Raw genomic sequence first — 16,123 nt, 5'->3', positions numbered from 1 at the left:
TAATGGGAGAGCTGGCACATGCTCTGCCTGAGGATTATGGAGGTATCTAAGCAGCAAAATACTTTTTATTTCCCCTGCAAAGTGACAAATAAATCATCCACGTAATCTGAAGTGCTTGCAGAGAAAAACAATCAATGCCAACAGATTCCATTCTTTTTCCCTACCACTTTTAATACAACAAAACTAGTTTTTATTACTGAAAATCAGAAAACAGTTTCACTAACACTACAGCCAACTTAAAAAAAAAACAACCAACCAATTGCTTTTTAGGCAGAAAGAAAATAATTAGGGCTGAGTCACATAAATTCTTTCTCTTCAAACTTGTACTGACTTATTTTCATCACAACACATTTATGCACTGGGTTTTTTGAAACATAAGTCAACATTGTAAAGAGCCTGTCAAATTCTTTAATAATGCCTCTTACTAATGACAAAACTGACTGGGAGCCTGAAACAGGAGCTCTTGTTTAAAAAATTTCTTCCCCTTTCCACTCACCATTTTAGGTCTGATCCTGAAAACCTAAGGTCTTTAACTGAGGTCCTACCCTGGATTATATTTTTAGCATAGAAATGATGAAGTTTTGTCACATTTATCTTTGTAAGGACAATATTGGGCCATTCCTAGTAAAACAAGAGAAATTTTTTATTTTTTCAAACAAAAGGTAAACATTGTATCAACTTTAATTTCAGCCATACCTGCCTTCCATTAAGTGCATGTGTCATTTGGGTGCACACAGTTCAGTTCATCTGCAGTTTAAGCACTTGGCTGCACAGAAGTCACACAATTAACTGGTTTTCTGCATTTTATGGCTGAATAAATAAACACTGCAGCTTAGATGCAAATTCTGTACACATCAGGTAATGCATCATATTAGATTAGCCCTTGCAATGTATTCTGCTAATCCTTAAAACCGCAGGAATTTTTCTGGGAGCGTTGTGCAGCCGGTGCACCTTCCTCCGACACTCTGCTGCCCTGCGGGCTTCAGCCTCTTAATCCTGCTCGAGTCCCTCTTTCCCGCCTGCAAAGGAATTTCGTTTTCTCTCCGGCTGGCGTGGCTCCCTGGGCAATCCCTGCTTCCGCAGGATGGGCGAGCCTCAAACCGCGCCTTGGTCCAGCTGGGAAGAATGAAAGCCAGCCCACAGAGCGGGCTCTGGAATACACAAATAAAACGGGATGCCAGGGAGAGGAGAGCTGCCAAGGCTCGGCTGCAATGGCCCTGATCAGCCGCAGGCGGGTCTGCACCAGCAAAAGCGCTCGCCACAGGAGCCCCGCGGGGAGCCCGGGCTGGCAGAGCCCGCACAGCTCGGGGTGCTCGGGATGGGGGGATGGGGTCTGTTCGGGCTCCCCGCAGCTCTCCGGGCTGGCAGAGCCCGCACAGCTCGGGATGGGGTGATGGGGTGATGGGGTCTGTTCGGGCTCCCCGCAGCTCTCCGGGCTGGCAGAGCCCGCACAGCTCGGGGTGCTCGGGATGGGGTGATGGGGTCTGTTCGGGCTCCCCGCAGCTCTCCGGGCTGGCAGAGCCCGCGCACAGCTCGGGGTGCTCGGGATGGGGGGATGGGGTCTGTTCGGGCTCCCCGCAGCTCTCCGGGCTGGCAGAGCCCGCACAGCTCGGGGTGCTTGGCGTGGGTTCTGTTCGGGCTCCCCGCAGCTCTCCGGGCCAGCCCAGCCTGGCAAACCCCGCTGGGCAGCGCCGCGGGCTCGCTGCGTGACGGCACCAAGAGAGAGAACAGAGCCGGCCAGCCGAGGGCAGGGAACGTGGGACATGGGGATGGGGAAACGGGGATGAGGAAATGGGGAAATGGGAACGGGATGGGGACATGGGGAAATGGAAAAAGGGATGGGGAAACGGGAATAGGGATGAGAAAATGGGGAAATGGGAATGGGGAAATGGGAATGGGGATGGGGACATGGGGAAATGGAAAAAGGGATGGGGAAACGGGAATAGGGATGAGAAAATGGGGAAATGGGAATGGGGAAATGGGAACAGGATGGGAACATGGGGAAATGGAAAAAGGGATGGGGAAATGGGAATAGGGATGAGAAGATGGGGATGGGGAAATGGGAATGGGCAAATGGGAATGGGGATGGGGACATGGGGAAATGGAAAAAGGGATGGGGAAACGGGAATAGGGATGAGAAAATGGGGATGGGGAAATGGGAATGGGGAAATGGGAATAGGGATGGGGACATGGGGAAATGGAAAAAGGGATGGGGAAATGGGAATAGGGATGAGAAAATGGGGATATGGGAATGGGGAAATGGGAATGGGGATGGGGACATGGGGAAATGGAAAAAGGGATGGGGAAATGGGAATAGGGATGAGAAAATGGGGATATGGGAATGGGGAAATGGGAATGGGGATGGGGACATGGGGAAATGGAAAAAGGGATGGGGAAACGGGAATAGGGATGAGAAGATGGGGATGGGGAAATGGGAATGGGGAAATGGGAATGGGGATGGGGCTGGAAATGTGGACGGGGTCAGGGACAGGGAAATGGGGACAGGGAAATGGGGGCGGGGATGATCCCCGGGCGGGCCGGGTCCCCAGCAGGTGGAGCTGCGCCCTCGGCCGGAGCCGCAGGTTGGGCAGCGCGGAGCGGCTCCCGCAGGGCACGGCCAGCCCCGGGGCACAGACGCTGCCCGGGCACCTCTGCCCGCCCCTTTGGCCGGGCTCATCGCCCTCACCCCGGGCTCCCAGGCGGGATCCTGCTGCATCATATCGGTTTTTTCACTTGCACATGACCAAATCCCTTCAAAAAATCAGTGTATACCATCCACAGCAGCTCTGTCCCTACATATAGTGATAGACTCTTCTTACAACAGGATGTATTTTCCATTCATAAAACATTTTTCTTTCTTCTTCTTCTTTTTTTTTTTTTTTTTTTTTTAAGCTGACACAATTTCAGCTGAACCGGGATACAATTTATTTCAGCTGACTTGGTAATTATTGAAGCATTCCATTTTAATCTGGGTGATGGTTAATGAAATCTGCCATAAAATCGTTTGTGGCTTTAGTCTTTGTAGAAAAACCACACTAATACGTAACAGATATGGAGAAATAAATAGGAAGAGTATAGAATGCATTGTTATTTTCTGTCACAGCTAATCAAGGGAAGCCTATACATTAGCATGGCTTGGTGGTGCCAGGATGACAGACTCATTTCTCCAATGAAGCATTTTCTTCTTATATGGCAAAAAAGCACTGCATCTGTATGAGATCATCTAGAAAAATCCTCCTTCCTGAAAAACACTATATTCTTCTTTGTTGCCTAGCTACGTGCTGCTGTTACCTTAGAAGGCTTTAGTTTCATCTGAATGATCCTGGTGGAGCTGGTGTGCTTCAACAGAGGAGTGAGTGATGCAAATTTATAACCCCTGTGAAGACATGAAAGAAATGGCTGAGTGTGAAAGAAAGGCCTTGCAGCAAAGCAATTTTCTGTGTATGTCATGTTCTTTCATGACACTGATTGTTGAATAAAGCCCATTTCACCCCACGGCTGGGGGTACATGAGCAGGCAGAGCCTGACTGACACACACTCGATGTTTTTAACGTGAGAGTCTGATGCCAAGGCAACATTTGCCTGGTTCATGTAAATTACTGCTGTGAGTAAGTGTAGGGGAGGGAAAAGAATGTTGAGGCCTGATTCTGATCTCATTTCCAAAACTATGACATGGAAAAATGCCATGAAAAGCAGCCAAAGTGCTGAATTCCATTGGCACCAGAGAATGGGATGATCACTGAGTCTTTCCCTGAATGTAAGTAGCTGTGATGACTTGGGAAAGGAAGTGCCTAAAGCCCAAAGGTTTACACTGTAATGTGCCTGTCAAAAAAACCTCTGACTGGAAACCCTTCATGCCTGAGACACCCGGGGCTGGGAGCTGAGCAATCCCTCCCTGTCACTTTCCCAGGGGGACTGGCAGCTTAGGGTGAGCTGAGCTGAGCTGAGCTGAGCTGGGGTGAAGCCTCACTGAAGACTCCAGCATGCTGCTATTCCCTAAAGATGGGGTTTGCCTCTGGGAAGATGAACAGGGAAATAGAGTTATTTCTTACCTGCTTCACTGCAGCTGCTTTGGGTGCAGGATGTTGTTGATGCCCATCGTGATTTTGCAGCTTTGTCTCTAGCACTGGAGCTTGGACTCAGATTTATCTAGTTAGGGCTGGCTTTCAAATTAAGATCTGCATTTGCTTTCACATTGTAACATGTTTCAAGTCTACTGCCTATAAGCCCCTTTACGTAAGAAACACACTTCATACCATTCTCTTAACCAGTCTGAGCTTGTGCTTGCTCTCTGTATTTAATCAAGAGCCTAAGCACTGACCATTTTATATTTTTTTGAGAGAGTGGTGGATAATGAAGCATATTATGATTATAATAATTACATAATTTCTCAAGAATAGAATCAGAAAGAAATGTGACAATTTAAAATTTAAAAAAAAAAAAAAAAAAGAGAATTCCTTTCATTCTAGTATAACTCTACAATTGGAATTGTGGAGGTTTTTACCAATATGCCTTGTACAGCAGCAGAGGCAAAGCAGGAAATGTGACATTCAAAAGAAGCAGAGATTCCTTTTGCTGCTATGATGTAAATGTGGAATTTGCCAAACTCAGCACATTCCAGCTGGACAAATTCTGAGTTTTTCCTGGAAGAAATGAGAATATCTCTCACATCCAAATTCCCACACACTTTACATGGGTGATTCCACCCACCACAGGAAAAGACACCACAGATTCTGCACTGGCATATAAAGAAGTACAAAGCTTTTCCAATTCAAATTCCCAAGTCTCCCCAGTGACTGTAATTTTTTTGTCCCTGGTTCAAGGTTTCATTTCCGGAAATGTATGGAAAAAGGGGTTTCCCCTCGGGGGGGACAAGAACAAGCTCTGTCACCCAAAGCAGAGGGGCAGCTCTGTTTGATTCTGTCCCCTCAGGTGCCCACCAGGAGCTCACATCACGTGCAGGGGTTCTCAGCCTTGCCAATGGACGTTTGGACACAGAACTGAAGGCAGTTGTGTAAAAAAGATACAGTGAACATTCCCTGTGCTTTTTTTCTTACCTGGTACACAGAAGAGGGCAGCACAGCTGAAGTTTCCCTCTGTATTGCCATGAACACTCTCAGCTGTGTTTCTGTCCTGTGTCCTTTCTCAGCAGAGCATCCAGGGGGCTCTGGGTGCTGGAAGCCTCTCGGGTGTTTCCTCCGAGGATCACAGGGCTGCTCCTCTAATGGGTTTTCAGCCCAGGGAGGCTTTTCCTTCTCCACCTCTAATTTTCATGGAAATATCTACATTATGAGAACTCTATCCAGATTTTCAGAGCTGCTAAGAGGCAACTTTTGAGGACTCTGTCCTGCAGGTGTGTGGAGAAATGGGTTCTTGGGTTAGCAAGGCTGACTTTAGGCTGTTTTCTACCCAATTTCCTACCTATTAAATGCTTAGCTCCTCAATAAAATAGAAGTAGGTCTGCAAAAATGTTACTCAGTGCTCAGCTGACTGCATAAACAGATGCTGGGAATTCTTGGGATTAACAAAGGAAGCAGAAAGCCTCCTTGTCTACAGTGAGAGTCCATGGGAACATGTAGCCTGAATAATCCATGTTTCTAATCTGTACCTTCTGTCCCCTAATGTCTAAAAAGATTTTTTTATTATTAGTATTAGTTGAGATAGAGAAGGGCAAGCAGGGATTCATGTTTATACATGGAGTGAGGAACTCCAGGTTCTTAAGCCACAAGAGAACACTACTGCAGAAAGCTGTAAAACCACTGCAGGTGTGAAGGAGACACGAGGGAAATCTCATTTTCTGCTTCACCATACACTAAATGGGGGTGGTCTAGGTGTGTTAAAAAACAATCAGAAAAAAAAATGCAGGAAAATCCTTCATCAAGAGCCTCTGGTAGTTGTGTGTGTGGAGTTTTAATTGTGTTTATCGTGTTCTTATTGTCCATTCTTCTTTAGATCTCTGCCACAGACAGCTGCTGGAAACTGGCTGTAAGTTGAGCCTGACCCAGGATGGCTCCTGTAATTTGTTATTGTAAATTGACTCATTCCTCTTGCCAGGAGCTTTTGCTGGCAAACAGTAAATCTTCCTTTCTCAGTTTGCTTCCTTAGCACTACGTAATTCTTGTAAGACAGACAGCCACTCACTTTGCCCACTCCCTAAACAGACTGTCTGTAAATTCAGAAACCTTTTCATGGTCTCTGAATTCCAGATATTTCTGGTGAAGGGGCTCTGACATCCCCAGCAAGAGAATACATGTAAGAGGATATTTGGCATTCCAGTCCCAGGGGATGATGTATGTCACACACATTGGCTGTGACAGGTTTGCTCTGAAAAAGGGGAATTAGGGATGATTCAAGAAAACAATTATGGAAATGTCTTAGGTCATGTTCTGCTTTTACTCTGCACTTGAAATGCAATAGGGCGAGCAGCTGAGCACATCCAGTAGGTGCTGTGAGCCCAGGGGGATCCCGGGCTCTGCCTCCCCCCGCCGGGGCAGCCGGAGCTGGCACCGCCCGCTGGGAGGGAAACCCGCGGCTGAAACACTAAAATCAGAGGGGGCTTGAAGATAAACTGAGACAGAACGCTTTCCCCAAGTACACCCCAACATATATTAGCAGTTTACTACCAGTCTGTTGAGAGGAAGAGGAGGAACTCCATGGGCACAGTGAAATTGGAGCTGCCCCTTGTGCTTTTTTCCGGAGCCGTGATTCACCTGGTTCTGCTGGTCACCAGCTCGTCTGGTGCTGGAAGTCTTGTGGCTTACTCAAAGCAGTGAGAAATTCAGAGCAGCTGAAAGATGAACCACATTTCCAGTTACTCTTGATGCAAGTTATTTTTTGCACCCCTCTGCAAGAGTTTAAGAAAGACAGGTCTTTGCTTTACATTGTGAGCCATGGACTTAAACCATGCCCATTTTATCATTCTCTACCTGAAAGTGCAAAGAGTTCTGCATCCTTGTGCAGTGATCTTTAGAATTTCTGGTCTGGAGCTGAGAGGAAGCACAGCAGCCATGAAAGGCTTATTAGTTGTGTAGCTATAACAATGGATTTAGTTGGGTTTCTGCTTGCATTTCCCCCTTGGCACTCCGTGTGAGCTTGCTAAGCTCTATCGATTTCTATTGACTCCAGAGCTCACATTTCTCACATTATTGTTTCAGCCCCAATTCATGGCTACCTCGAGTCCATCAAAAATATTACCTGCCATTAAATCCAAGAGTAATTATGAGGGAAAGCTTGGCCTCTGGCTGAAGGGCTGTGCTGCCTTCCCTCAGCAGCATCCCAAGGCAGGGTCAGCCTGGATGGGACTTTTGTCACCTTCCCACAGAGGAGTTTGTGCAGGGCTCAGAGCTCCACCTCTGCTGGTGGTTGTGCACTTCAGAGTCCCCTGCTTTTACCCCACACATCAACTGCCAGACAATGGAATACAAATAGGCCTCATGTGAAAAGGGCTGATACAAACTGAACCAGTTAGCCCAGGGCTGCTCAGCTCACACTAATCTGGGATTTCAAGGCTGATGGTGAGGAAAACTTGATACCATGTTTGCACTATATCCTACTTTTTGTAGGCTAAGGAAAAAAATGTTGTTTTTAATTTCCCTGTACCTCTATCTCTCTCGCTTAGGTTAAAACCTCAACATACTTCATGCTGCTGCCTCTGTCTCTTCCCCCAGTGGCCTGAGTGTGTCAGTTCTGCAATAAAATAATAATAAATGCTGCTATTTCTTTCTCAGTCCAGGTGTTTGGGAGGCAGCCAGGCTCACCCTTCTGCAGGAGTAATGCTTCATGTAACTTGGCAAGAACAGACCCTTGTGGGTATCTCTGCCATTTGTATAGAAATAACTTCACCCACACAATGGCTGATTAATTAGACTGGAGCAGTGCAGATGAGTTGGAAGGTGAGGAGGAGAGAAACCCACAACTTCAGTGTAGAGCCTCACTGAGAGCAATGCTGGCCCCCGAATCTCTCTGCTGCTGATCCAGCATTTGGACTGTTCAAAATATTCCTATTATTCCTATTCCATTATGAAACAGTTCTGATGTAAGACAGCAGCAACCCCAAAAGCAATAAAATTAATTTGATGTAAAAATAGAAATGCTATCAACAATATGGCATTTGACCTTGAACAAACACTGATGAGGAAGAATCACATAAAGTTCATGCAACCCCCAAATTTTTCTTTTTTAACCTGAAAATTCAAAGGGGAAGGCGTTATGTGTTAGGTTTTAGTTGAGTTTAGTTTAGTTTAACTCAGTTTATCACTGCACTCCCTGAAAATTCAGTGCTTGTCATTTAGACCATGAAATGCCCCCTGCACCCAATACAGAATAAAGGAACTCCTTGGGCTTCGTTACCCCAGGAACACATAACTGGAAAAACAGAATCAAACTGCACGTTTGACATTTTCCAGATGATGAAATGTACTCAGGCCCAGAGAGTGCACTAGAAATGAACACTGGCACTTCTCAAAAGCTTGAGGAAAAGTGAGAGGGGAAAGAAACAGAGAAATAATACAATAGGAAAGAGATAACAGAAAAAAAACCCAACCTGGGTATACTACAAGAGTGAAATGAAAAAAAAAAAGCACCTTAAGTGGAAAGTCTATGAAATGAGGAAAATTAAAATCATGCAAAGATGAAATGAAAATGAAAAAAAAATGTAATCCCTTTTTTAGAGAAAAGTAGAAGCTAGAAGAATAGAAAATAAGGGTAGAAGAAGCAAGGCATGAAAATCTCTTTTAAATAGAAATAAATTCCACGTCATGTATCTGCTAGAATCATGGTCATGCAGAAGTGGAAATGGAGGGCAGGTGAGAAGGAGATGATCCTGAAGTCCTTCAAAGAAACTGGAAAATGACCATTTGAAGCCTGAGGGCTCATATGCACCCCACTGAAATCAGTGGGTGGTATCACAGTAAAGTATACACGAAAATACAATAATTACAATACTTACAAGCAAATAGGAAAAATACAGCAGTGATTGCTGGCAAACAGAGCCACATGCTATGTGAAGAGATATGTTCTGTTTCTCAAGTGATTAACCTGAGTTATCAGCTAATTCCTCCCAGCTTCACAGAACAGCTGGACCTACAAAGAGCACAGGAGGTGACCCAGCAGGTGACCCCAGAGGGAGCAGGAGCAGCCTTGGCACCGGGCTGCTCATCCCTCCAGGAAGGAGCACAACCCAAGGCCATCTCACTTTCCAGTAAAGGACACTCCAAGAACCCAGTGCCAGATCCTGGGCAGGATCCTGTGACCATGGTGGTATTCTATAATCCTTAATTCATTACTTGTACGTGGGTGCTGGCAAAATTCAGGATTCCATGGCCAGTGTTGGCCATGGAATCCTGAATTTTCTGTAGGATTTCTACTGGGTGTAATTTTATTTTCAGTCTCTTTTCCTGCTGAAACATTGTTCTCTCAAGGTTTTTATTCATCACTTTGACATATGCCTTTCCTGATAGTTTTCCTGCAAGTGGTCTATCTCACATTTACATCATTAAAATACTCATAATTCTCATCAGCAGAAGGCTTGGGATAAAATGCAGCTTTGAGTTGTGTCAATGAAATCCCCATTTTTAGTGTATTTCCAGTCCAATAGTGCTCTATGTGGCACAGAAGTGGCACTGCCTCTTTGGTTCTGTTGCTTCTCAGATTTCTCTTTTTTTCACACAGAAAATAACTAAAAACACCCCCACTTCATATGTCAACTTCTGAAGTGTGACCCTGACACACAGTCAAGGTATGCAACAAAGTCTGGTGCAAAAGACATAAAAACTCCCTGAGAACAGTTTCAGGTGACAATGTTAGGCAGAAAAACGCCAAATTTGAAGGAAGCCAGCTGAAGACCAGCCATATCTAGAAGTGTATTTACATAATTACTTGTCAATAAATTCAGAGTGATCAAGGCAGCTTGGCAGATTCCAGTTTATCCAACTGAAGTATCCACAGTGTAGTTCCAGTGCTACCCATAATTTAACATGTGGTTCCAAAGGCCAGCCAGAGGTTTCTAAGTTTCTCAGTTCAGTCAGCTGAAGCACAGGTTTTCCACCAAACTCTGTCTGTTTGAACTGACAAGGCTATTTTGGTTGCTGTTTTGTGAGACAGGCAGGGACAACTTGCTGCAAGCACTTGATGATCTTTGACTACCACGTTAACACTCCCAACTGCAGTTTATCAGCGTGAAGCGGCCAAAACCACCCCAAAAGCGTGGACAGGAGAATTATAATTGGCTCCTGAAAATAACAGGATATTCACCCACTTAGCCCAAACCCAAAGAATCTTCTTTCCCTTATTTTATTCCCTACATCTCTGACTTGGTTTCCATCACCTCCCTGCCTCTTGCCTTCTTTAACCTTGTTTCTGCCGCTGATTTGGAAACCTAAAAACTGACACGAGTTTGATGGCAGCCGTGGCTGTCCGGAGCCGCCGGGATTTTCCCGCTCTGCTGGGACTATAATCTTTCGGGAGCAGAGGCCGGGGCTATTTTGGCCCTACAAAGTCTGACATGCTTCGGTTGCTAGGTAAACAGCAAACTGTATACAGGGCGCTGGGTGAGCCATGCAGGGGACGAGTATAGTTATCTGCTGAGTCCTTTCTTCACCCGATCACATGCGCATGACTGTGCCACTCATGAGATAAGACTTTCACTGTCTCGCTTTGCTGCTCAGGTGAAAGCGAGAGGAGAATTTGACCTTTATGCTGCTGCTGGCCTCTCAAACCGCTCACCCCGCACGTGTGTGCGTGTGAGCCCCGCACGGGCAGCGCTCCGAGCGCTGGGGAAAGCCGGCACAGGGGCTGCCAAGGGCGTGGGCATTCCCCGACACTACAGGAGAGCGCCCCAGCTCCCGCGCCGTGACAGAGCCGGGGGAAGCTCCCTGTGCGCTCCATGCGCTCTAACACGGGCTGGGAGGGGAAACAGGGGACACACAGAGAAAATGCTGCGGGCATTGCACCGGGGGCAGCGGGAGGGGAGCACCGGCCGGCCGGGCAGGGCCGGGCAGGGCCGTGCAGGGCCGAGCCCGGCAGCCCCACGGTTTGCACAGCCCCACGGTTTGCACAGCCCCACGGTTTGCTCCGGGGCCGGCCCTCGCCTCTCCCCGCCGGCCCAGCCGCACCGACGGGCGGGACCCCAGCGCTGACAGCGCAGCGCAGCACAGCGGAGCGGATCGTGCCTCCCCCCGCCCCCGGGGGGCTCCCGCCTCCTCCCGGGCTCCCCGCGCCGCCGCCACCCCCGCGCAGCGCGGCGGAGCCCGCGGGGGCGGTGGCGCTGCCGAGGATGTGCTGGCGGAGCGCCCGCCGAGCGTCACGGCGGGGAGGGCCCCGCGCCTCCGCCGGGACATAAAAGAGCGGCGCGGGGCGCGGTGGCGGCAGTAGAGCTCGGGAAGCTCCCGCGGCAGCCACCGGGGAATCCCTCACCGATCCATCACCGATCCCTCACCGCGCCCTCGCTCCGCGCAGCGCCCCGAGGTAAGAGCGGCTGCGCGGGGCTCGGGGCTGCGCGGGTCCGGGCTGTCCGGGACAGGGGCCGTGCGGGGCTCGGGGCTGCGCGGGGCTCGGGGCTGTGCGGGTCCGGGCTGTCCGGGACAGGGGCCGTGCGGGGCTCGGGGCTGCGCGGGGCTCGGGGCTGTGCGGGTCCGGGCTGTCCGGGACAGGGGCTGTGCGAGTCCGGGCTGTCTGGGACAGGGGCCGTGCGGGGCTCGGGGCCGTGCGGGGCTCGGGGCCGTGCGGGGCTCGGGGCCGTGCGGGGCTCGGGGCCGTGCGGGGCTCGGGGCCGTGCGGGGCTCGGGGCCGTGCGGGGCTCGGGGCCGTGCGGGGCTCGGGGCCGTGCGGGTCCGGGCTGTCCGGGACAGGGGCCGAGCGGGGCTCGGGGCCGAGCGGGGCTCGGGGCCGAGCGGGGCTCGGGGCTGTGCGGGGCTCGGGGCTGTGCGGGGCAGCGGGCGCTGACGGCCCCGCCGTGCCCGCAGCCCGGGCTGACAGCCGTGCCCTGCCCGCAGCCCGATGACTCTGAACCGCGGCGACAAGCGGCGCGGCAGCACGCCGTTCGCGGCGCAGCAGCACCTGCACCGCCGCAGCATGCCCGTGGACGAGCGCGACCTGCGGCCGCTGCCGCCCGACGAGCTGTCGGGCTTGGTGCGCTGCACCTCGTACAGCCCCGGCGGCGAGCACCGCCAGAGCTGGGCCTCCGACTCCTCCGACTCCGTCATCTCCTCGGGCAGCGACTCCGACGGCAGCCTCTACAAGGTGATCCTGCTGGGCGAGCACGGCGTCGGCAAGACCAGCCTGGCGCGCATCTTCGGCGGCGTGGAGGACTGCGCGGACGCGGAGGAGGCCGGTGAGGGCACGGCGGGATCGGAGGTGCCGGGGAACCCCGGCTCGGAGCCTCCCCTACGGCCGCCGGCAGGGATGGAGGAGGATAACTTCTTTAGCTGAACTCTTTTTATTTAATTTTCCACAGGAAATACATACGACAGATCAATTATAGTTGATGGAGAAGAAGCATCTCTCGTGGTTTTCGATATATGGGAGCAGGTACTTACAGCTCTTTCCTCATGCTTTTTCTTTGTGGCTTGGTCTGTAGCTCTCTTAAGCAAAAAAAAAAAAAAAAAGTAGAAATGGAACAACTATGCCTATTTGTTTAATCAGATAAGTGACATTAAAAAATTAGAATTCATACTTTTGTTCTCTCTGCAATTAATTTCTTGTAGCTAGGCAGGCAGTTTAAAATCCTGAATAGAGCTGAGTGAGACTTTCTTAATGCTTTGAATAATTGGTATCTTACATGAGCAGCCCAGGGAATTACTGTAAAATTAGAGATCGTCAATCTGATCAGTGCAGACCTGGTGTTATTTCTGGAAACAAGAGAAATTTCTTTTGTTTTGTATTTTGAATAACAAGATCTTTGAAATTTTGGGGAAATTGGCTTACTTTTACTGACTTTTTATAATAAAGCTAAGAAAAGAATCTTTAAGTTGCTTAGAGTAATAAATCATCAGTCAGTGTTGAATAGATTTTTCAGCACAATAAATCCATTTCTTGTCTGTTGTTTCAGGATGACAGCCAATGGCTCCAGAACCACTGCATGAAAATGGGAGATGCCTATATTATTGTCTACTCAGTGACAGACAAAGTTAGTTTTGAGAAAGCTTCTGAGCTAAGAATCCAGCTGAGAAGAGCAAGGCAGACAGAAGATATTCCTATTATCCTTGTGGGAAATAAAAGTGACCTGGTCAGGTCCCGGGAGGTCTCAGTTGATGGTAAGAGACACTGAATTTTACAAGTGCTGTCTAAAGCAGTAGCAAAGGCTGTGCAGGATCATGGCCAGTAGGAATGTCTGGGTTTGATGTAGAGAAATGTGTGATTTGAGGATTACTGGGGAAGTGGAGCCAGCTGGCTGGTGCTGAAGGGCTTGGTACCACAGAAAACACTGGAGATGGCTGTGGGGGAAGATGTGAGGCTGTGCAGAACTCTGAGCTGCAGTGGGAGAGAAAAATGTATCAGAGCTGCGGCTTCAGCACTAAGGCAGGCTTTAGTTGTGTGCAGCAGCACTTGCCAGGCTTGGGATGTGCCAGTCTGAGCTGTGACAGTCTGAGCTGTGCTCCTTAGGGGACACAGTGCCATGTCATAGAGCCAGGCAGCCTCAGGACAGGGGATCCCATAGAGCCTGGGCAGCCCTTTCTGCTGGAGGCGACTCCAGCACATTTGAGCTGGGCTGCTGGGACCAGGCTCACACAACTCAGAAGTCTTTTTGTGTTCTTCAGCTGGGATCAGTGAGAATCCTCTCAGCCAGCTCCAGCTGGCATTTGGGTACCTGGAGCACAGGAACCAATGCCAACACCACAGTCTTGATTCTGCTTACTTAAACATTTTCTGAGGCTTTTTCTTTGGCTGGGTTTTGTTTTGGGGTGAGATTCTTGTTTTCCACTGGTAAGAATACTCTGAAATATTGGTGCCTTGATGATGAACCATCTCTCCCTATTTGGTTTTCCGTGCTCCAGTGTTAAATTCCTGCTCAGGGAATTGACTGGAGTTCATCAGGAGATGACTTTTTCAGGCTGGGGCAGGGCATGGTTGACCTGTCCTAGTTCTGACACCTGTACTTCCCCCAGGTTTACAACTCTGCCTTCATTTACCTCAGCTGACTGTGGAAATTTGTGCTGCAGCAATGTTCCAGGGTTAAGTGCTTATGTCTGGAACACTGAACATCTTTTATTTCAAATTCAGCCCTGGTCAGAGTCCGTGGTGCACAACTTTGTGACCTCTACTGATGTGTTCGGTGACTTGACCTTGTGGCCTCTATCAGCTCCACTTCTATTGGTGTGGAGAACTCACTTGTTACAGTAAGGCAAAGGTGCAGAATTGCTCAACAGCTTCCAGAATAAAGCCCATTTCTTTCTGTGCATCACTGTAGGGGGTCTTTACCCCAAGTCAGTTTAATGCAAAAGCAGGACACTCACACTGCTCCATATCAAACCACAAGCACACTTCCCAGGGCCTCTCCTAAGTCAGCTTCAGCTCTTAAACAGTAAAGGCACAGTCTGCCTGAAGGACTGTTGCTGCCATGTATTCAGTTCCATTGATCAGATGAGAATTCTGACCACAGCCCAACAAAACCAAGGAGAGTAAGGGGCCAAAACCATGAAGAGCAAATTTGGGTTTTCCTGTTTTGCAGTAAAGCTCTTCCATGGCATTGAAGGCACTTTGCTTACTTCGAGCCAATTCCTGTTTTGTTCTGCTGACAGTAGGTGTGAAGAGAAAACCTCTCCCCTGACCTTCCTTTGTGTCTCTGTGTGCAGAGGGCCGGGCCTGTGCCGTGGTGTTTGACTGCAAGTTCATCGAGACCTCGGCCGCCCTGCACCACAACGTGAAGGATCTCTTCGAGGGCATCGTGCGGCAGATCCGCCTGCGCAAGGACAGCAAGGAGGACAACGCGCGCAGGATGGCCAACGCCAAGAGGAGGGAGAGCATCAGCAAGAAGGCCAAGCGCTTCCTCGGCAGGATTGTGGCCAAGAACAACAAGAAGATGGCTTTCAAAGCAAAATCAAAGTCTTGCCACGACTTGTCCGTGCTATAGGAGCCCTCCCTCGGGGAGGGATGGACGAGCCGCCGGCTGCTGGGCAGCGTGTGCAGCATCCCCGTGGGGACAGCAGCCACGGCTGCTCCACTGAGACTCTCCTTCATGCCTTAAGGTGCTCAAGCAAGTCTGGAAGTTACACTACAGTGCTTCATTGATAAATGGTTTCGGTTTCAGTGCGTGCAAGTAAATGAACTAACTTGAAATACGAGGCTTGACATGCCCGCTGTGTACATATGTTCTATATCTTCTTGTCTTGTGGATACCAGAGATGCAAAGATAAGGAAGGATAACCATCACCATAGACTTGTCTCGTTTGCAGAGCAAAACTTAAACTTGTACGCAGGCTCGTACACTCTTTTTAGTACAAAGCAAGCAATGATAAATCTTTTTAAACTTAAATGTGGGGAGGGTGCAGTAGAACCACAGTAGAATGGGAGAAAAATTATATATATATATTTAAATACAGAACAGATATCATTTTATTAAGTTAATTTGCACTTCCATTAACTGTTATTCAATTAATTGGTTACTTGTTTACATGCAGATTTTATAATAAAATATTATTTCCTGTTATAATAAACTGTGCTTTTCTCATAGTGTGGATAAAGAATGAGAGAACAGTATTTTTATACTGACCTTTTTCCACTGTACAAAATGTTATACACAGACTGAAGATTTACATGAGATCGAGTTCTGGAATAAGATGAATTGGGAAAATCCTCTGTCCTTTTCTTTATTAGAGAGTTTCTTTAAGAAGTAAACCCTGCTTTTATGAGCACTCTACTTCAACAGCTCTTCTTGGGCAGGGAGCCCCTGACCCTTCACATCATTGTTCATCCTCAACCTGGTTCTCATCAGCTCTAGCAGGAGCAGGGCTTTATATGCTGCCTTTAGTGAGATTGATGTGCTGTGTTTATATTGATAAATTGAGCCCTGGAATGTTTGAAGTCCTCTCCTGCCTTGAAGGTCTTGAGTTACATCCAATAAGCAAGAGCAGGAGGTTGTTTTTTTCCTTTTTGGCAGCAGTATAATTGTCCAACCTACTCCCACTCC

The 16,123-nt window shown here is 48.7% G+C and overlaps 1 protein-coding gene across 2 annotated transcripts; it reads left to right on the top strand.

The window, feature by feature from the left end:
- Positions 1–11,330: 11,330 nt before the first annotated feature.
- On the top strand, positions 11,331–15,650 carry RRAD (RRAD, Ras related glycolysis inhibitor and calcium channel regulator). Of its 2 annotated transcripts, none has more exons than XM_059857773.1 (5): positions 11,331–11,463; positions 11,991–12,328; positions 12,452–12,525; positions 13,046–13,250; positions 14,790–15,650. In XM_059857773.1, exons 2-5 carry the CDS (start codon positions 11,995–11,997, stop codon positions 15,065–15,067), a joined length of 891 nt encoding a protein of 296 aa, XP_059713756.1. In that variant the 5' UTR covers positions 11,331–11,463; positions 11,991–11,994; the 3' UTR covers positions 15,068–15,650. The 2 variants fall into 2 exon arrangements, with proteins under 2 accessions (XP_059713756.1, XP_059713757.1); XM_059857774.1 differs by having other exon boundaries at positions 11,359–11,463; positions 11,961–12,328.
- The last annotated feature ends 473 nt before the right edge of the window (positions 15,651–16,123 follow it).

This window comes from Haemorhous mexicanus, chromosome 12, assembly GCF_027477595.1.
Source record: "Haemorhous mexicanus isolate bHaeMex1 chromosome 12, bHaeMex1.pri, whole genome shotgun sequence".
NCBI classification, from domain to species: Eukaryota; Metazoa; Chordata; class Aves; order Passeriformes; family Fringillidae; genus Haemorhous; species Haemorhous mexicanus.
This window is presented reverse-complemented; position numbering and strand designations above follow the sequence as displayed.

Coding starts and splice junctions, on each gene's coding strand:
- RRAD (XM_059857773.1), top strand. CDS start 11,995: ATGACTCTGAACCGCGGCGACAAGCGGCGCGGCAGCACGCCGTTCGCG. Junction 12,526..13,045: donor TTTTCGATATATGGGAGCAG/GTACTTACAGCT, acceptor CTGTTGTTTCAG/GATGACAGCCAATGGCTCCA. Junction 13,251..14,789: donor CCGGGAGGTCTCAGTTGATG/GTAAGAGACACT, acceptor CTCTGTGTGCAG/AGGGCCGGGCCTGTGCCGTG.